Source organism: Electrona antarctica (assembly GCF_951216825.1).
Source record: "Electrona antarctica genome assembly, chromosome: 6".
Lineage (NCBI taxonomy): Eukaryota > Metazoa > Chordata > Actinopteri > Myctophiformes > Myctophidae > Electrona > Electrona antarctica.
The window spans coordinates 21588658-21610076 of NC_136811.1; the positions used below are offsets into that span (position 1 = coordinate 21588658).

At 44.2% G+C, this 21419-nt stretch overlaps 2 protein-coding genes across 2 annotated transcripts in view; one reads left to right on the plus strand and one right to left on the minus strand.

The window, feature by feature from the left end:
• Window positions 1-21419, plus strand: part of LOC306925537 (sperm-associated antigen 1-like) — a 73971-nt gene that overhangs the window by 30029 nt on the left and 22523 nt on the right. The gene's annotated exons all lie outside the window — the stretch shown is intronic.
• rnf19a (ring finger protein 19A, RBR E3 ubiquitin protein ligase) overlaps window positions 1-21419 on the minus strand; it is a 35786-nt gene that overhangs the window by 6271 nt on the left and 8096 nt on the right. The window contains exons 2-6 of the mRNA XM_079504418.1: window positions 15645-16670; window positions 4948-5156; window positions 4153-4297; window positions 3263-3425; window positions 96-210 (exon numbers count right to left, since the gene is read on the minus strand). Coding sequence (XP_079360544.1) covers window positions 96-210; window positions 3263-3425; window positions 4153-4297; window positions 4948-5156; window positions 15645-16660 — 1648 coding nt within the window. The 5' untranslated portion in view covers window positions 16661-16670. The remainder of the gene's footprint in view (window positions 1-95; window positions 211-3262; window positions 3426-4152; window positions 4298-4947; window positions 5157-15644; window positions 16671-21419) is intronic.

Below are 21419 nucleotides of genomic sequence, written 5' to 3' on the forward strand. Positions count from 1 at the left end.
TGCGTACTCTCTACTACTGCGTACTCTACTACTCTCTACTGCGTTAAGTAAGAACAGAATGGCCACCATGTGAATATTATGGCCAATAGACTGACCGACTGTGACTGCTGCCACCACCGGAGAGACGATGACGGAGAGGGTCACTCCCCCAGCGATGACCAGGTTCCTCTTATGGGTGGAGATGTCTTTGCCTTCGTAACGGTTGTGGATCTGATAAATAGAACAGGGAGGGAGATTAGCGGGTCGTACTGTCTGGATAGCTTTAACACATACACTCAAGGTAAAGGAAGAAACCCAACATAATAAACTCTCTGAAATATTCACAAGCAAATATTTACTAAACAGCACCGATTCAGTAATGACTTCTTTGATAAGGGGGATTCCTAAAACCTACGTTTCACAACACAGTTGACAGCAGTGTTATGTTCACTATAAACACAATAGAGAAAGGTTAAACCAGATCTTTTATTTACAACCACTTCATATCCTTCTCTGCTTTATGAGACGGCCTACAGTGGCGTTTGAAAGGAAAGATGAGGGTTTGGGAGTGATCAAGCGGCTGTGAGCCAAATTAAGGCCGAAACTTGTCAAGAAAATGTCTAATGGCCAAGCAGTTACACCAAGATGAACAGGAACATCCACGTTCATTATGAAAGTAAAGAAAAACTAAAGAAAAGCTGCTGCTAGCTCAGGTTGCTTCTTGGCAAGGTCAAGAGGGAAATTCTAGAAACTTCCCAGCATTTTCACTTCATTGTTCCCCACAAAAGTTTTAATAAAACCGGCCTGGGTGATAGATGAGTGGCATGATACAACACAAGCACTGAAATCCACTCACTCACACGACACCACACAGAAATACTGTACATACACAGACAATGAGCTATTGAGAAATAACTTTGGCAGCTTGAAGAGAACCTCCAGAGCTCGAGAAAATGCGCTGCAGTATGTACACTGCTGACTCTCACAAAGAGCTACACACAACCGGTTTGTGGACATTCAGAGGCCATGTGCGTTTACTTCCATTAACCACATGAACCCTAGCGTCCATATATAGGTTATTTTCACAATTTGACATACAAACTATTACAGGGTTTAAGTAGTTAATGATACTGATAGCAAGTAATGTTGCCGGAGTTAAGGGGAAAAAATGAAGTAATTCCAACAATTCAAGAAAATGTGATAAACTATCAGAATGGAAAAATCGTTTTAGTTAGTTGGCTTCAGATAAAAAGGGTTACAAACTAGGCAGTTCTTGTCGAGATGAATCAAAACTCTGGTCAAAGTACATGAGACAGATTTAGTTTACAAGTAAGACGCGCGAACGCGGGAAGCGAACGCAGCTCGTAAATTGCAAAAACAACAATTAGAATAAATTACGTAATTTTTTAAGGTTTTTTTTAAGTTCTCTTTTTTGTGTTTAAGTTTTTTTTTAAGTTAAGTTTTTTTTAAGTTTTTATTTCCTTTTAAAGTTTATTTTTTAAGTTTTTTTTTAAGTTAAGTTTTTTTTTAAGTTAAGTTTTTTTTAAAGTTTTTATTTCCTTTTAAAGTTTTTCCTTTTTAAGTTTTTTTTTTAAGTAAAGTTTTTTTTTAAGTTTTTATTTCCTTTTAGTTTTTCCTTTTTAAGTTTTTTTTTAAGTTAAGTTTTTTTTTCCTTTTAAAGTTTTTCCTTAAGTTTTTTTTTAAGTTAAGTTTTTTTTAAGTTTCTTTCCTTTTAAAGTTTTTCCTTTAAGTTTTTTTTTTTAAGTTAAGTTTTTTTGTAAGTTAAGTTTTTTTTAAGTTAAGTTTTGTGTGTGTGTGTGTGTGTGTGTGTGTGTGTGTGTGCGTGTGTGTGCGTGCGTGAGTGTGTGTGTGCGTGCATGTGTGTGTGTGTTTTTGTGTGTGATACAGTTGCGCCCTCTGGTGGTGGGCGGGTGGTGTTACAGCGTGACACACACACACACACACACACACACACACACACACACACACACAGACACACACACAGACATGATCTGCTGGGTCTCATAGTAAATGCTCACTGCGTTCGCAAAAATGCTCACTGCGTTCGCAATCACTGCGTTCGCAATAAGTCAGTTCTGCTCTAGTCTTCACATTCCTGCCCGTATACATAGTACAAGGAGAAGCTTAGAAATTTTTAATTAACTCACTGGGTGTTGGTCTAACTTAATTAACCAATTTAGACCTGGTGCTACCTATATGTTGTTTTACCTTTAATGCCGGCTGCGCCCTCTGTGTCTCATATAGCTCTATATATAGCTCTCTATATATATATATATATAAATCGGATCGGGAGCCAAAAAACGTGATTATATCCAATTCCAAATCATGATATTAGACTGGAAATTGTAGTTATAACGGTATATAATGAGCTATATACACTATATCGTCATAATTGAAGTAGGCTATATACCACTGCCTGTGCTGACCAATCTACAAGCTCACACCGCACTTGCAAGCTTGAAACCCGTTTACCGTATTCTAATTGAATTGACCCAGTTTTGCGTCTTTTGCTAGTGATGTAATCAATTAATCATTGCGTTCACACGGGGCAGATTGCACTCATTGCAGTCTACCATTTATTATCAAAAGGAAGCCAGCGACATGAAGTTCATTACTAGTGGATTATTATCATCTGCAACGTAAAACACGGTTTGTTGGTTGCGTCTGTAAACGGTCAAATTGTCACCAAATGGAAGCATAGGATAGATAAATTATACACAACTATCAGAGCTTGTACACACTCTGTTCTCTGCTGTAATTCCGCAGAGTTCTCGTCTGAAAACCAGGGCTGGACTGGGTCAAAAATTCAGGGCTAACATTTGGCCCAAAAACATATTAAAGCAAGTGGGGCGGCCCATTCAATGGACATAACGCCAGTCCAGGCCTGATAATCACCGACGAGTTTGCAAAGCAGTGCTTCGAACAATGATGTCATGTTGTCCTGTTTAACTTTCAACGTGATCTATCCATGCCGATCGTGTTTACGTTTACAACTCGTGCCGGTGGAAGTGTCATTATCTTTCAAGAAAGAGGGGTCGAGCAGAGGAGGAAAAGCCAGGGGTACTTTTCTCCGACTGCGTTGCGTCATTGCCTTGCGTGGGATTGGGATTTGCCCCCAGACCGACGGATCACATAAGGGACGGACTGGAGGGGAGAAATATCACCCTCTGTTGCTTAGTGCTTCTTGCGTCGACTACGTTCGACTTTGTAAAGCACTTTAGGTTTCTAAATGGGTTAAACAATAAGAGTGTGTGAGCCTCACCTTTCTCCCAACATACACAGGGATGCCAATAATCATGGCAGGGATGGCTATGCCGGCGATCAGGGCAATGCCAACTGGTGCTCCTACCAGGGTGCCCAGCTGCCACAGGATCTTCTTCTTCCTGCTCCACGGCTTCTTCCCCCAGAACGTACAGCCTGACGGGCTGGAAAAGGTGTTAACATTACAAAAAATAAAAAACGTTATTATCTTACTATGAGGGAGGGGACCCGTGTGAATGAAAACGCATTAATACTCAATTATCACGAGTATTTTTCACATATAAACACCAAGCTGAACAGAGTAAAAGCCCTGGCACCCTGAGCTTCTATTTTGAAAGAAATCCACAGAACACTGGCTTTGGGGGAAAGATGGCAATAGGATCACGTCCTGTCACTGACAGATTTATCCATTACATGTTTTATAAATGTTTTCCCTGTTCCGTTTTTATATCCTGTAGCTACCATAAAACTGCTGTGTTGATAGCTTTATCTATCTGTGGTAGTGTAGACTAAGTAATTAAATGTAGACAGTATGGCGTGTGTGTGTGTGTGTGTGTGTGTGACCCCAATTCAGGGGTGGGCTAAACTTTCCGGCATATTATCACTTGAAATGTATGAACCACCACAGTGAAAAGTGAAAACCACCATCGCTTTTATGTCTAGATTATATTATATTATATTATATTATATATATTATTCAATCATTTTACAACCTGAAATCCCTGTTTTGGAGATGTCATTATAGGTGAAAATTGGCTGTTTTTGATTCACTCGATTGATCACCTGAATAGGCTACTCTGATCACTTGGTAGATCAAAAAGAGCTTGGTTGGTTACCCACCCTAGATATGCTTCTTATTGAATTGATATGTGCATGTATACACGTACTGACCTCAGGTAGTGCAGATCAGAGATCTCCTTCATGCAGAGCCAGCAGAATTCACAGCCGCAGACGGCACAGGTCATGTGGTTACAGCTGCCGTCGTTCATCTTGATGATGTAAGCGGCACATCGTGGACAAGGCTTGATATCGTCGGCTGAGGACCAAGGAGAGGAGATCACGGGGTCAGTGGATACATGTATAACGTTAAGTTCAAGTAGCAGCTACACGCGTTTCCTCCCCCGTGTTCAGTTTTAAATGTTTCTACCATGTGTATGTCACCTGTCACTTCCAAGCCCTATTGTTGGTCATGCTGACGGTGTGTCCCGTCCGATACACATGATGCAGCCAGCTGTGTCTTTTCACCTAACAGTGTGGCCTTCCTAGAGCCGCAACCCCAACCAAGCTGTACGAGTCGCTAGTTCAGCGACAGAGTTTGCCCTCCCCACCCGGACTTCCCACCCTCAACTCAAACAAGGCAAATTGTGTGCACTGTCTGGCCAAGCAGGAGGCACCGTAGAGGCATTGAACCCCAGTCTGGGTGGTCCTCCGTCTGCATCAACCAGACACCCCTGCATGTATAAGCTTGGTAAAAGGGGTCAAATTAATAACAATTCCTTTATAGGAATTGTTTTGATTAATAATGATCAATCTTTCATACCGTAATATAATGACAGCCCTCTACTCATAAGGTGAGGTGTGAGTGTCTGTCTAGTTTTCTGTATGCCAACTTAAAACATTAAATCAATATTAGGAGACAGAAATAATCTGAACAAGGAACAAGTTAGTGAACAACAAGATGCAGACCTGCAGCTCCACTCTCCTGGCTATAGCTGAGTGAGGAAGATCGGACGGTCCTCAGGCGGAGGCTCTGGGCCCTCTGCTGTCGTGCTGCGTCACACGTCTGGTTGGGATGCCACAGCTGTTTGCAGTGGTAGCAGAACTCTGTGCCACAGCCCTCCCGGCCACAGGTGATCTTGGGACAGCTGGCACAGCCGAAGGCAATCACTGCATAACTGCACGCACACACACACACACACACACACACACACACACACACACACACACACACACACACATACACACACACATACACACACAGAGAGAAAGGGTCAATGGGTGCATTCAGATAAATGCTCTGAGTCCAATGGAGCGCAACTCCAGGTGTTCTGTGGTCATTCAGAAAATGTATCCTTTATTATTGCGCTCAACCGGCTTGGAAATGTTGACGTTATTTCAAGGTGTAATCTTCTGCGGAGGTTAACTGATATCGTGCTTTATAATATCAGAGCGTTGTGAAATCTGAGCAGATTCTCAGAGTGTATAACTGTACACTCCCAATACCTACTGCCAAAATTGCTATTTGTTCAATAAGAAAAGGACAACTTTTCTTATTTTCATATTTATGGTCCTGGTAATGGCGTGCACTGTACATAATGTATGCTTACCCCCTTACCAATAATCTTCACAGCGGCTGTTTTGAGTAGGAGATGATTGGCACAGTACACCAGTCCCTCGATGGTATTACCTTCAGCTGTGTTTACCTGTGTTTACCTTTACACAGCAGCCATCAAAATGGCTGCTGTGAAAAAGGGGTCTAAATTGTGAAGCGGGATTGCGATTATTCCATTTACAGCTATGTTAACACATTTCTCCTTTGAAACTAGGCTCCATCTATGGACTAAAAAAATGTGTGTTTCAGTAGTGACATGAAAACATGGGGCAGCTTTTTTTTATATAAAGTTTTTGAATTTAAAGACAATTCACAAAATCAATCTACATATTTCATGAATTGAAATGTAGGAGTTAGAGGTTGGGACAGCCACCTCCCAATAGAAAGTAACATATAAAGTATACATTTTTATATGTTGTATGTCAAATATATATTTTTCCTTGTGGGACTGCAATTTGAACCGATTCGGTAGAATGGCTCATATCACCGTATTCACAACCCATGTCAGGTATCTTACAAAACAGCTGGCCAGACGAGCACTCTCTTCTTCTGCCCATCAGTATTGTAATCTGTTCCTAGGGTGCTCAGTCCTCTGACATGAGTAATGTTGCTTGGATCTGTACTCAATCAAGGCTGTATACTGTGTGTGTGTGTGTGTGTGTGTGTGTGTGTGTGTTCCAGCTTGCCAATAAACAGCAGGCTCAGGAGGACTGATGACTCTGACTTTTCCATTTGAAACTTAAATAAAACACATAAGCATCAGCCATCATTAATGGCCTGTTCATATTTGTATTGATCAGATAGATGATAGCAGCAAAAACCTGGGAGTTGAACTTGGCCGTACGGTCAACATATAACTGAATATATGATGAAGACTCCTGGCTTAGATTTAACAAAGCAGAGATTATCAGCAGGCTTTGACCACGTTCACTATAAGTATTAATCAAGTATCTACCTATCTGAACAAGTCTCCTGAACACTGGAAAAGCTACAGAACATTGCATACAGTTCCTCATGTTGGACCGACTACATGTAAAGACACTAGTTCTGCATTCTGTGACAAACAGCACTAGGTTTTAAAAATAGACACAAACTCCAAAGCTGTCTATAGGAGTGGTTGCACCACTCAAAAACATATGATTTCTTTATGAGCAAGGCAACAAGAAAAGATCACTCCCGTGTGAACTGAGTGGTGCAGTGACGTCACACACTAACCATAGCAACCATGCTCACCTGTGCGTGGGACCACGTACAGGTACACGTACAGGTACAGACAAAGCTGGTTGTTGGTGTGGTTTGCACCACTCAAAAAGACCAACGCGTTTCGACCTACAAGCCAATGTCTTCGCCAGGGTCTATCGTCAGGGTCTAGCACTAGGTTTTATTTTGTTATTGAGGCTGTATCTTGTACACACAAGACACATCCCCACTGATACAAACAAAACTGTTTTTAGTTTTGCTCTGAGAGTACACATCAGTGTGAAATATAACTCCATAGTGGAACATTGGCATGCAAGAGTAATTCTTTGCACTTTGAGCAATTAACATTTACATTTCACTAGACCTGTACGTGCCCGTCGGCCACCGGCCTACTTGAGAGCGATGCAACTTGGGAACCTAATAATACCCGTTGTCATAGCACCCGTTTTAACTATCTGTCTGTGTCCCACAAGCAGCAGCAGCAAACATAGCCCCATATGAACCTCAGTCCTTAGGCTAATTCTTTAGGTCAGGAGCTACAGAATGAGCGTAGGGACTGAGGTTACATATGGGGCGCAGCTGGAAGAACCACTGAAGAGAGGAGGACGGCGTTAGCCTAGGTTGAACTCACCCACGGTGGATGCGATCCTCTTCGTCCATGACAACATGTAAACCGCGATGGTTGGATTAATATATAGTTTGATTTATTAGCTGTTAAACAGTGAACAGTTGAGTATGAGTAAGTAACTCGATCCTGCCCATGGAGCATGGCAAATTAGGCTACCAATAATTGCCTGCCGCTGGCGCTGATTGTTTGATTGAATAGCACTTTAAGAGTTTGCAACTTTGCACGAACAGTCCCAAAGTAGCCTACAGCTGCCCGCTCCACGCTGTGTGGATTAAATATCGCTAATGCAGAATTGCTGATGTTAAATCAATCATCAATGCTGGTAAGACTGCACGAGTGTTTGTGTGTATGTGTGTGTGTGTGTGTGTTTGTTGTGAGCGCGTGAGGTGCGCTGTGTTATACTGTCAGAATAGTAGTAACCTAGGCTTTAGATATAAAATGGTCCCATTTCATGGTAATTTACAAGACACAGTGTGGTATGTCTAAACGTGCAGGCAAGGGGGGGGGGGAGGCTTGGGAGAGGGTCGCCGTCAGGCCCGGGTCGGGCGCATATATTAATAATAATTAAGGTCGGGCCCGTTTCAGGTCAGACACAAAGCTGTCGATGTCGGGCCCGGGTCGGGCTGTATAAAGTCGGCCCGATCCCAGCTCTAATGCAAGTTGGAAATGCATGCCCCACCCAGATATTATGCGTTGGAGCCTCTACAGTGGTGCTCGTTGGGCACTGGCCTACTTGGAACGATGCAAGTTGGAAATGCATGCCCCACCCAGATATTATGCGTTGGAGCCTCTACAGTGGTGCTCGGTGGGCACTGGCCTACTTGGAACGATGCAAGTTGGAAATGCATGCCCCACCCAGTGTCTGTGTCCCTTTAAGCCCATATATGGAGTTCCTTGTCAGGCATGCCCAAATACGGAGTCTATGCAGTCGTCAGAATGATGCCAGAACAGGCCAGCTCATATATGGATTATGGACCCTGGGCAGGGGCCCTGTCCAGAGGCCTTTTGTGGCGGTTTTGGACAACCATGGGTCCGCCCGACTCGATAGAGTCCACACCGGGCACTGCACCCCATGTGGCGCCGTGGGAAAACGTGTGTCGACTTTGAAGTCGGTGGGGCGAAAGGTTCTCGAGTTACACAGACAGACAGAGACTTGGTGCATTTATAGATAGATGTATGTAGTGTAGCCCACCGTTTCCCAAACACTGGGTCGGGAACCATTTGTGGGTCACAGACACATTTTTATGGGTCAAGACTGATAACGATCACATTTTCTGTTCCTACAAAAGAAAAAAGTTTTTCATATTTTTATACGTTTTAAAACAAACACATCTAAGAAATTCCATAAATAAGCTCACAAGTCACAACGTGGCATTTACACTAGTTTGGGTCACCGGGGAAATGTCTAATATCTCTTTGAGTGTTGAGCTTTAATCATTGGGAAGGCCTGCTTGGCCCGAGTGCCTCTGTTGTGTCTGATTGCAGCAGACACACAAACACATCACAGTCTCCCCCGGACTGACCCAGGATCAGGTTTCTGTTCCAGAGTCAAGGAGACTTCCTCTCCACTACAGATCACTTTACTCTGTGTCTACAGACTGCAATGCAGACGGACACGGAGCAAACAGAGACAGTCCTGCTTGGTAAAACCACCGTGCTGAAACGCATAGCAGACTGCAGAGGGTAGAGCCATGGTTTTTAGTGTTGCGGTACAAGTGCTTATTAAGAAGTCAGCCACTGCAACTGTGAAAAACACAGCCTCACTGAGCCCAAGCTTCCCCACACCCACAACAATGACAAATCGTCAAGTGTTCTACAACCAGCTACCACAATAAACAGCCCCAACAAGTATTACATCAGCGCAGCAGTATGACCAACCGCTGCGATATACAATTTTACACTTCAAATCTGAAAATCCCCCAAATTGCACAACATAGACAGTTACTTTAGTACAAAATCCCCTAATTGCAGCTGCTTCTACATCCAGATTTTCTCTACTTTGACCAGACAAATCCAGAACCGATTGCTGATCCCAATTTCCTAACCATGCTGTCAAGTGCAGCATCTTGAGAAAGTCAGGCCAAGGGCTACTAGGGCACATACATAGGAAATGAAATTTAAATCGATTGTCTACATTACACTGCTGTCCGAATTGTATTCACAAACAACCTCTGACAACAAGCATTGCTGATTTAGAATGATTTTAGTCATTTTAGATCAATAGTACTAAGAGTATGTGCAAATAAAAGGTACATGTCAAGAAGAATGTCTGATACCCAACTGAACCATAGGAGATGGGACAAACTTGACCATTACACAAACATAACTGGCTGAAACATGGAACAGATAGCTAGTCAAATAAGGTGATTTGTAGGGATGCACCGAAGGGAAATTCTTGGCCGAAACCGAATATAGGAAACAGTTGGCCGAAAACCGAATACCGCATATGATTAATATTAAATATATTTTTTCCTACCATTGCTGTCATGGCCGTACCTTAAAGCTACCGATTTATGACAAACTAAATGGTTATGGCAAAACTTAAATAATAATCATTATTATGGGTCGATAAAACATTTATTCAGCTCTTTTGAATGCATTAATTTTGAATGCACTATTCGGTGATATATTTTCTGGCTATTCGGGCCGAAACCGAATTTAAACATTTAAACATTATTAACGCTGCCGTCCCTATATTGCGCATGCAATTATTGGTGACAATCTTGGGAATTTTTCGATAGTAGCATTTTCAATAGAACTGGCTGTGAAATCCAGTGGCCAGATGGATGTGTGGATCAGTCCCAGAACCTCTCAAAATGCGCTCAGAACCCAGCTGTCTGCGTGGGTTGGAGCCAGGGGAGCAGGACAGGAAGAACCAATGTTTACAAAGGGAGATAACCTGTCCAAATGTTCTGCACAATCCCACCCTCAAAAGCCTGTCTTAGTCAATAACATGTTAAAAATGGAGTCATTAACTTTTGGACTAATCAGAGACCTCCGAGGCTACAGGAGGAAGGTCAACAACATACTTGGCAAATGTACCTTATTGGAAAGATAGTACATTTGATCTAGGCAAGACAAAGTCGCTTCAAACATGAACATTTTTCCTGGACTGGTAGATGGAATAATAATGAACTGCACATTTGTAAAGAATGACAGGATCAAAACTCAATCGAGAACTATTCAATTTCCTTCATTCTATTTGGTTATGCCCAGAACAAAAGGCAGGACACCCTACAAACAACACAAACAATTGACTGACGACTAAAGGTTCCTGTGACTCCAGTAGCACAAGGTATAAACTATAAACAGAATGTTAGAGGTTCTTAAGGGGAGGGAGAGTTTTACAGCCATCTGAAACAATTCCTGGAAGAAAAGGAAATGGCTGCCAGCAGCACTCTAAGTTACAGGCCTTGAATAAACTTGTGACATCGTCAAACAGAAAGAAGCCAATGCCAGAAAAGTAAACAAGGGTAGTGAATGCTGGTTGCCAATTTATAAGTTACAAGTCAATGCAGTATATGCCATGCAAGATTAAATATTCACGCAAGAGACAAAGTTGGCTAAAGAGAGTACATATTATGTACTTGCACAGAAACACGCACAATCCAAATTTCCCTTTGTATTGTCGGTGACCCCACAACAGCTCCATTATAAAAGGCCAAGTCGCATCAGTGTCACTCCGTGTCCTGGATGAAGCCAGCCAGTTCATGTTGAAATCTGGTCATCCTACAAATTACTGCGGTTCCATGGTTTATTAAACTGTGAGTCATGATTGCTAATGCGGCATGCATGCAGTTCCATTAGTGGGCTGCCATGTGATCATGGATCGCAGATTCGCAGGGTGAGATTAATTAAATGACTCATCATTCTGGATGCCAAGCTGAAGAAATTAATTTTAAAAACGTTGACGACGTTGACTGAACCGATACTACAGTCGAGTCTGAATAGTAAAACAGGCCTTCTCTTCTGTATATCTATGCTGTTCTGGTCAGTTAAAATGAATAAAGAAATACTTAAGAGTCAACATGATGACGTGTTTGTTCCCTGCTCCTCACTGCAGCCAGCCTGACCTACCAGTATGTGTGTTTGTTATGATTAGACACCAAGAGTTAGATTTGGACACTCCAAAATTAGTTCTCTCTCTCCCTCTCCCTCTCTCTCTCTCTCTCTCTCTCTGCTGGGGGGGTAGGTAGAGAGATACAAAGAACCAGGTACCCAGAGAAATGAGCAGGGTAACAGAGTGAGGCAGGCAGCCAAAAAGGGATAAAGACAGAGAGACAGAGACAGGCATGGAGAGAGAGAGTATCAAAGAGAAACAGAAAGACAGGCATACAAAGATAGGTGTTCTAGGATCTAGGAAACCAGGACAAGATAAAAAAAATTCTGTCATAAAGTGAACTTAACTGTCTGGCATATTACAGAGTTGATATGACTTCAGTACAGTATAGCCTACTACTGAGGCACACCCATTCTACTGGATCCACCTGTGACTGAATGCGTCAGCCTTTGGCAGCACATTATCGGAAATATTTAGCCTTGGACTCTATCCAACCAATTACGTAATATACCATGACGTGATGATTTTATCACACTGTGAGTGACACCCTACACAACATTGACCACCTCCTCTCTGGTTCTTAAAAGGATATTTCATGTTAAAAAAACCAACTCTTGGTCAATTCATCATCTACTCAGGCTTTTGTGAGCACCCCAGACAGACAATCAAAACATCCCAACCTTTTTCTGGTGACTGTCTGATACTGCCTCGAGGTGCCTGTTTTTTCAATTACTTTATTTATTTTAAAAAATAAAGTAAAGGAAAGTGAGCATCGGCAGCTTGAGAAAGCCCAGAAAGAAATAAGGAAAAAAGTAATAACCTCATGTATAAGGAGGGTGTTGTTGATGATGGTTGAAGTTACAATGGGTTTGTATTGGAAGGGGGTGGGGCAGCTAAAATGAACATAAAATATCTAAATACTGAATAAAGCAACTTAAAAACTACAGTCCGGGGTGTTGCCTGAGTAGACAAAAAAATTGTCCTTTCTATTAGTAACACCCAGCACCCAGGACGAAGTTTTATCAAAAAAAAAAAAGGTTTATCGATATGAAAACCGATCGCATCGCTCCACAGCCTAGGAGCGCCTGTTGCGCAATCCTTGATGTTGCACAACAGTTGGACGTCATCGAAAATGTTCCCCCCCTGTTTAGCCGACGACAACGAAAATCCAAAAGTCCAATTCTAAGAAAAGATCCTGTGATAGACGGCCCCCCACTGTCCAGTCGCGTTAGATTTAATCATGCCTCCCGTTGTTGTTGATCGCCTTTAGAGTGTTTTGGCTACATTTAGCTGCTCCAGCCACATTCGGTATAACTTCCGGCCCGTCGGTAAAAGTGCTATAAATCAATTGAGCGCTATGATCTAATGGATTAAATAACCCCGGGTAATCGGAGTGTTAACAGCGGTTCCTAGGGATCATGGTTGAGCAGCGCTGTACAAAGAACCTGTACAGCCCCGGCTTGGTTCTTTAGAAATTCTCTACTGGTACTGCAGCTTAGTTTAGGCACCTTGAATGGTTCTATGACAAAAGTGCATTATACATAGAACCTTTAGGATAGGTGCTGCTATACAGCAGGTTCCCCTTATGATTACAAACCAAAGAACCCCTTTTAGTGCTATTTAGCACTATTTCTGTTTAGCACATATAACCAGACCAGTGAGTGAAGTGTCCTGTCCTCATGTCCTGATATTAAACAACCTGGTATCACGTCAGAAGTGTCCAACTGTCAATATACAAAACACTATGGGACGGCTAGGCGTGAGATGGGGGGGGGGGGGGGTGTTGGCTCTATGTATTTCAGCAATACGCAGTTTCAGAACCAGAGCCCCACTCTGAACAGCAGCACAAATTCCTCCTGCCTGCCTGGGGCTTTGGCTGTACGCCCCTCCCTGCAGCAGCAGCAGCAGCAGCTAACAACACATGGGAGGGCTAAACCTTCCATTTTCTACCACATGTCTTGCTCTCTCTGGTATGTTTCTTCTTTTAGTTTGATTTCCTTTAATTCAAACATTCGTTTGATTGAACATTTCGTTTGATTTCCTTTAATTCAAACATCAAATGAATAGTTTGTGGGAAAGCCAAGTCTATGGACTTTTAATGACTTGTTAATAAAAGGCTGTTAAATTTAAGACCAGACCCAGTGACTCTACTCACTGTATCTTCCAGAAAACACAAATTTAAGTTTTTGAAGGTCTCTCTTTGTCAGCCACACATATTAATTTAGTTCACTTTTAGGTGCATCCATTCATGCTGCCACAAAATCTCAAACCAATCAACTACCAAGAACCTGTGGAAAACAGTCCAAAAACAACTAGTAGAGACATGAGCTGTTGTTCTACTGTGATGCCTATAACACGTCAAACAGCAGCCAGTCCCCTGTGGTGCTGTCCCTCCCTGGTACATGCCATGCCATGCCATGCCAGTCCCCTGTGGTGCTGTCCCTCCCTGGTACATGCCATGCCAGTGCCACCCTCCCCAAGAGCACGACTCCTCCATCTATCTTTTCCCACTATTGTAGCTCTCTTTCCCCTCTGTCCATCCATCTGTATATCATGTGTGCTTCCCCCCCACCACCATCCGCATATAGATCTATTTCTCTGATGCCCTTCACTTTCTTTGCTACCGTCTCCATTCTTTCCTCTTCAACTCAACATCCTTCATCCTCTTTTTCGCCCAACTCCACCTCCTGGAACAACAGCGTGTGACTGACAGCCAGTCAGTCACCATTGGCCACTGTGTCTCTGAGAGCACAATACAAGTCTGTTAACGCCGGTGTCAGCAGGCTTTGGGCTCTGGGCCAGACAGCCGCTGTGTCTTTTGTTGGCCAAGCTGAGGCCGCAGAGCCACACATAGCAGTTTGCCAGCATGTACCGCCACTGTTGAAACATCACCAGGGCTACAGCAAGCAATCAGCTGGCTGCAATTGGGTGTCGTAGGGCAGCCCATCAATCCTGCTGCTAGCGGTCTGTCTACAGAACTGTTTCTGTGGTGGACTGGAACTCACAGCAATGGAATGGATTCCTAAAAACTGTTAGCTCTAGGATAGTTGCTTGTTGTCGTTTTTGGTCAAATTGGCTTGCAATTGCGCTAGGATGGTCTCACCACAAGGTGCTTAGGAAACTGGTCCTTGCTGGTATCCATGGGAGATGATCATTACACAAGAGGAACAAAGGCATTCAGACTAGAGACTTGGGGCACAAGAGACTAAAGCCCAGATCACACTCTCTGCTCTCTGGAGAAGAAGCTGGTGATGAATCAACACCTTTAATGAGGAACTAATTCAACAAGCAACACATGATGTGTGCAGTTGTTGAAGTACTGTGTGTGTGTGGTCACCACACACACACACACACACACACGTAGCAAAGTCATAAAACAGTATGCCATTTACGCCTGTACTTTGTGTCTGTGATACGTCACTGACTTTACCTCTCCGGAGCGGACAAAACGGGGGGGGGGGGGGTTGGAGAGATTTCACACGTTTTGTCCATGCATCTTTTTTTAATCTCCGTTCGGTTGTTGACTGTTGGCTGAGTGGCGACCTTTGGTAGTAGAGACTAGAGCAAGAAACGGTTTCTGGTCTCACTCCTTGCTCTTTCTCCAAAAGGTTGTAGAAACATACACAGAACTAGTTCTCTTGCTAATGCACTGGACCAGCATGAGATGCTCTTTGAACGCATTTTTAACTCTCAAGTCTCAAGTCATTGTTATAATTCGGTCCCTGTAATGTGTAAAGTGTCTATTTAAATGTGCATTTCTGAGCGGTATTTCTGTCTCTTATTTTGAGCTCTTGTTTGGGGAACTTTTCAATTTTTTCCTTCTTCTATAATTTTTGTCCCAAGATTGTGCAAATTTCTATGCATGAGGAGTCCAAGCCACTTCTTTTCACCTGACAGGGGGGAGTTTCCCCGGTTGGATGTAGCTCATTGAAGGAACACGTTATTCCAACCAGTTCTTTGTTTACTCTACTACTCTGTGAAGTGGAGGAACTTTAATGTTGTGTTGCGTCCTGCGACTGGGGTAAAGTGAGCTGTCATCTGCAATCTCCTGGTAAAAGTGAGCCACCGGTCGAGGTAAAAAGTACAGCTGCATTGTGTTGGACACACACACACACACAAACATGATGAACATTATTAACATGCACTTCAAATCATCTCCTTACCCGCAGTCTGGCGCAGGACACCAGCGACAGTCGGGGTCAGCCACCAGCCACCTCCTCAGCATGAACTCCTCGTACTTCTCCATGAGCACATGGTCACCCAGGATCATGCGGATGTCGTGAGGGTTGAAGCGCTCCGAGCACTCGGGGCAGCTGATGTTGACGCGTGACTCTGAGATCTCGATGCGCAGGTACTGACGCAGGCAATCGGCGCAGGAGCGGTGCGGGCAGGTCATGATGTCTGGGAAGCTCTCCCTGGAGTGCCGCAGAAGGCACAGCGGACACTCCAGTAGCTCTCCTTCACCTCCGCCAGCACCAGAAGAGGAGGTGGTGGTGGTGTAAGAGGACGGCGCTGAGGCAGATGATGTGGAGGCAGCAGCAGCAGCACTAGCAGCACTAGCGCCAGAGGTGGAGACAGCAGTGGTCCCTGCCACGGAGAAGAAGGCAGCGTTCTTGTCGTTACACATCTCAGAGTGGATGCTCTCGATACTGGCGATGCCGTCCACCCCTCCTCCTCCGTGATGATGGAGGTCCCGGGACCGGTGGCGCCCCCCAGATTTGGGCTCCCTGCCCCTCCGTCGAAACAGCGAGGCCAGGGAGAGGCGCCTCTTCTTGGGGGCCTTCTTGACAGAGGGCAGAGAGATTGAGGAGGCGGTGGACTGAAGGTCTCGGTCTGAGCCCATCACGCCACCCCCTCCACCTCCTAGATGCTGGTGCTTCTGCAGACTCATGCCTCCAGAGGAAGGAGGGGAGACAGAGGAGGGAGGAGGGCCCGGGGGGGAACCCGAGCTGGGAAGTCTGCCCCTCACATGGGTGGGGAGGTCGGAGAGCGGGATGGGGGAGGGGGAAAGGTAGTCCACTGGGGAGGGGGGGAAGGGGCGGGGGAAGGAGGGCAGGGAGGGAGAGGGTCCGTCTGGGTTTAAGACATGATGGCTTCGCCTGATCAGCCTCGTGGTCACATCTAACAGCCGGATCTTGGCGGAGGGGCGAGGGCTCACTTGCTGTGAGCCCACACGCATGCAACAGAACCTGGAGTGAGATAAAAACACAAAAACAAGAGGTCACATAAGAGTGGAGATGGAAGATGGGTGAAATCTATGGTGAAAAGACTATTCACCTTCAAAAACCAATTGGTCACAAATAGACATAACATGAGGAAAGAAAAACAGGTGTGCTTCCTCTGGAAACGGCCCTTGGTTGAGGCAGTGGGTGGCTCAGCTTTGAATATAACTTAAAGGGTTACATTTTTTGACATAAAGTTGTATGAAATACTTGCCATTAACCCATTTTGGGCGTGTTAGCATTATGTTATGCTTTAGCTATAGAAAAATAGCAGATCTACAAGCTCATAGCGTGCCACAGAGTGGCGTGCTACGAGTTTGTAGGTCTGCTATTTTTGAAAAATCGAAGAACGACTGACATAGAAACATAGCTTTTTCAGAAAAATGGGTTAATATAGAGATTGGAAAGGTATTAATTGATTGCCTGAGTCCCGTGGTGGGAGTTCTGCTCTGGTTTTTGGCACTGCTGAGGGGCACTGGGGGAACAGTGATACTGAACCCCCCCAAAAACGTTCCATGTGACAGAGGGGTCGAATTTGAACAAAGGTTGCTCTATATGGTAGAAATAGGTCAACAATACAAATTACGCTAGTTTTGTGGATTCATTTATTTTTAATGCGTGGCCCCCAGTGCCCCTCGGAACTACTTGATTTTCACCAAAACCAGAGCAGAACTCCCACCACGAGGCAATCAATTAATACCTTTCCAACCTCTATATTAATGGCAAGTATTTTATACAGCTTTATGTCAAAAAACACGTTTCAGCAGAGCCTTCTTCAAAGCAGACTAAAAAGTGGCTTTTTTTTAGTCTGCTCTGAAGAAGGCTCTGCCGAAACGTGTCAGCATTCGCAACATAAATCCTACTCCTACTGCATACAATTAATTGAGTGTCTTTCAGTTTGGAACCTGATTACCTCCTCCAAAAATAGGAGAAATTTAAGTAACCTGGGAGAAAAGTGGAAGTGGAGGAAGAGGAGAGAGAAGGTGATGAAGAGGAAATGAGAACACACTCCAGTCAAGAGCTTTGCCAGTGTGCACAGCTGCAGAGATGCAGTGGGTACACTGCACGTGTGTGTGTGTGTGTGTGTGTGTTTGGTGTCTCTCTCTAATAACCGAGGTAATGTCGACGTGACATCTTCCACTAAAGGAGACACAAGTGGGCAGCAAGCAAATGAGAAAACGGGTACAATAAGTCCCTCTTACACCACACCTTAACGAGGTCTGTAGCTATGATGCAGCAAAAACACAAACTGTCCTTTCCAGGACAGGCCTTCAACACAAGGACATTAATTTAAGCACCGATGTCTTATGCAATTCGGGTCCAATCTCCCAGAGAAAAAAATACCTATGTTTCACTCACAGTCTAAACCTAGGAATGAATTAGAAACAACAAATGGAACAGTGTGTATATGTTCTTCTAGTTATATAACTTATGTTATTACACAGAAGTGTCTAGTTCAGAAAGAGTCAAAGTTATCTATATGTATACGTTGCAATAAATTCACTGACTTGTCTAGTTTATCAAGAGTTTGAGTTATATAATGACCAATGCATGTTTGCTAATCACCGACATCTGTCTGCTAATACCGTTGCTTGGCATCGGTGTCGTGAGTGCATAGCTTATCAGTTAGTCACTGATCAGAGTGGCCATGAGACACTGTAGACTAGTCGACTAGCTATGCAAATCCAAACCACAAAGCTGAAACCTGAAAGAGAAGACCATCTCTTACAGACCTCCAGTGTTTCACAGCAGCACATGATCATCATGGCCAATAGTGACACATGGTTTACCAAGATAAGATGGGTTTACCACCTCGTCTTGTCCAGGTGCCTTGGTGTGATGACGAGGTGAGTGGGAAAAAAACGCCTGTTATTTAGTGTTGGCCGTTTCAACTGACTTTATAGTCATGCCTCCCAATGAGTGGGAGTGTTTAGGTGTCCATGGTTACACCTTGGAAATGACCCATTGAGTGGACACACACACACACACACACACACACACTTTCAGCATCAATATTGTAATCTACAATGTGCATATTGCACAAAGAATAGCTAAGGCAATTGTGATGTTTAATTTACGTCATATTTAGCGGAATTTGGACCTAATTTCTCCGTTCATTGTCAATGGCAAATATTGAGACATGTGGGGACTAAAGCTGTATATAGGAGGGGCTAGCGCCCCTCAAAAACACATTTGATAACTTTATCATGCCCCTAAAATAATTTGTGTTTTAGATTTTTCAACTTAGTAGCTACTTGGAAAAAGCGTTGAGCCCTGGCTACAGATACAGACCCTTCAAAAATGCCTTATATACAGAAATGATGTGCATGACAGACCAAAAAATCTAATTAGAAAATGCTACTGTTCTTGCATATTTTATTGTGTATGTCCCCTTGGGAAACGTGTCTTCTGCATTTAACCCAAATCCAGTTGAAATGCTAGTACTTTGGTCAAGGGCACTGCCAGCAAATATCTAACAGGCATGTCTTTTGGTGTGAGAGGCCGAAGTACCAGAGGAAACCCAAAGCAAACACAGGGAGAACACACAAGGCCAACACTGAACAGAACTCATGATCTTGCTGTGAGGCAATAGTGCTAACCACTCTGAAACACAGGTTTACAAAAGAGGGTATGTGCGTGACATCATCATATTACCCATTACCTGGACATTATTCGGGAACGCCTACCGAGTGGCAAAAACTACTTTCTGGCCTTGACAGCCCATACATCCAAACAGAAAAGTCCTATCTGATTGCATTAAACGACATTAAACAATGTTAAACTCACTTTGCCACTTGATCTGTCACTCACTTTATGCATGGCAATTGTGCATACTCTCTAACGGGCAACCATTAGTGACATGCATTTAGGAAATTGAAAGAAATCAGAAGAAATAGTCAAAATCCAGTTCTCTCTGTTCGGGGGAATGAATCCAGTAGGACGAAGGCTCTACTCTCTTGGGAAGAAAAAGGGGTAAAAAAAAAGCACAAAAAACTATCCAGTTCTCTTTAATCAAGAATTGGACTATTGCCATAGTCAGGCGAGGTAAGGTATGCAACTGCTCCTAATAATTAGGGTGGGTAATAAAGAACAGATTTCATGTATGTGAGAAATACCCCAACAACTACTAAGCATGTATTGTAAACAGGGCAACATAGCCTACCTGGCTGCTGTGCAAGGCTGCCTGTCAATCTGTATGAAAGATCTGCTACCAGTGCCACTAACATTACAAACAGCAAGTATGCCACACAAAGCATTGAGCACATCATGAAAACCTGAACAATCTGATGCTTCAACTGCACGACTGACACAACCTCACTCGACTGACTGAGTGACACAACCTCACTCGACTGACTGACACAACCTCACTCGACTGAGTGACACAACCTCACTCGACTGAGTGACACAACCTCACTCGACTGACTGACACAACCTCACTCGACTGAGTGACACAACCTCACTCGACTGAGTGACACAACCTCACTCGACTGACTGACACAACTTCACTCGACTGACTGACTGACAAAACCTCACTCGACTGACTGACTGACAAAACCTCACTCGACTGACTGACACAACCTCACTCGACTGACTGACACAACCTCACTCGACTGACTGACACAACCTCACTCGACTGACTGACACAACCTCACTCGACTGACTGACACAACCTCACTCGACTGACTGACTGACTGACACAACCTCACTCGACTGACTGACACCTCACTCGACTGACTGACTGACGCAACCTCACTCGACTGACTGACGCAACCTCACTCGACTGACTGACACAACCTCACTCGACTGACTGACACAACCTCACTCGACTGACTGACTGACACAACCTCACTCGACTGACTGACTGACACCTCACTCGACTGACTGACTGACGCAACCTCACTCGACTGACTGACGCAACCTCACTCGACTGACTGACGCAACCTCACTCGACTGACTGACACCTCACTCGACTGACTGACACAACCTCACTCGACTGACTGACACAACCTCACTCGACTGACTGACTGACACAACCTCACTCGACTGACTGACTGACTGACACAACCTCACTCGACTGACTGACACAACCTCACTCGACTGACTGATTGACACAACCTCACTCGACTGACTGACTGACAAAACCTCACTCGACTGACTGACTGACAAAACCTCACTCGACCGACCGACTGACACAACCTCACTCAACCGACCGACTGACACAACCTCAATCGACTGACTGACACATCCTCACTCGACTGACTGAGTGTGAGAGTCAGGTCAGTGAGTCAAGTGAGGTCGTCACACAAACTTTCTGTTCTCTTCCCCCCCCCCCCCCCCCCCCCCCCCGGATTTTCGGCCCTACTAAGCCTCGGGACGGCTTAGTAGGGCCGGGCCTAAATTTTCAGGCCCAGCACTGAGAACTCTAGGACAGATGCGGTTTCATCGGGATCCGCATGTAATTACGACGGAGCATTAGTGCGACATACGGGAACCGCTCAAACATGCGCTGCTCCCGTGCTTGCGGTTATGGTTAGGGTTTGAGGCAGGTTGTCGTTTGTCGGACCAATGACTAGTCTGCACCCGTTTCATCATGTAGTGTGACATTTTGTTTAATTGCTCACAGAAACAAAAAATCTTACTCAGATTTGGCCGCATTCCAATAAGCACTACAGTTTACAGTATATGTTATTTTCCTCACAGATTAAGTGTCAGATT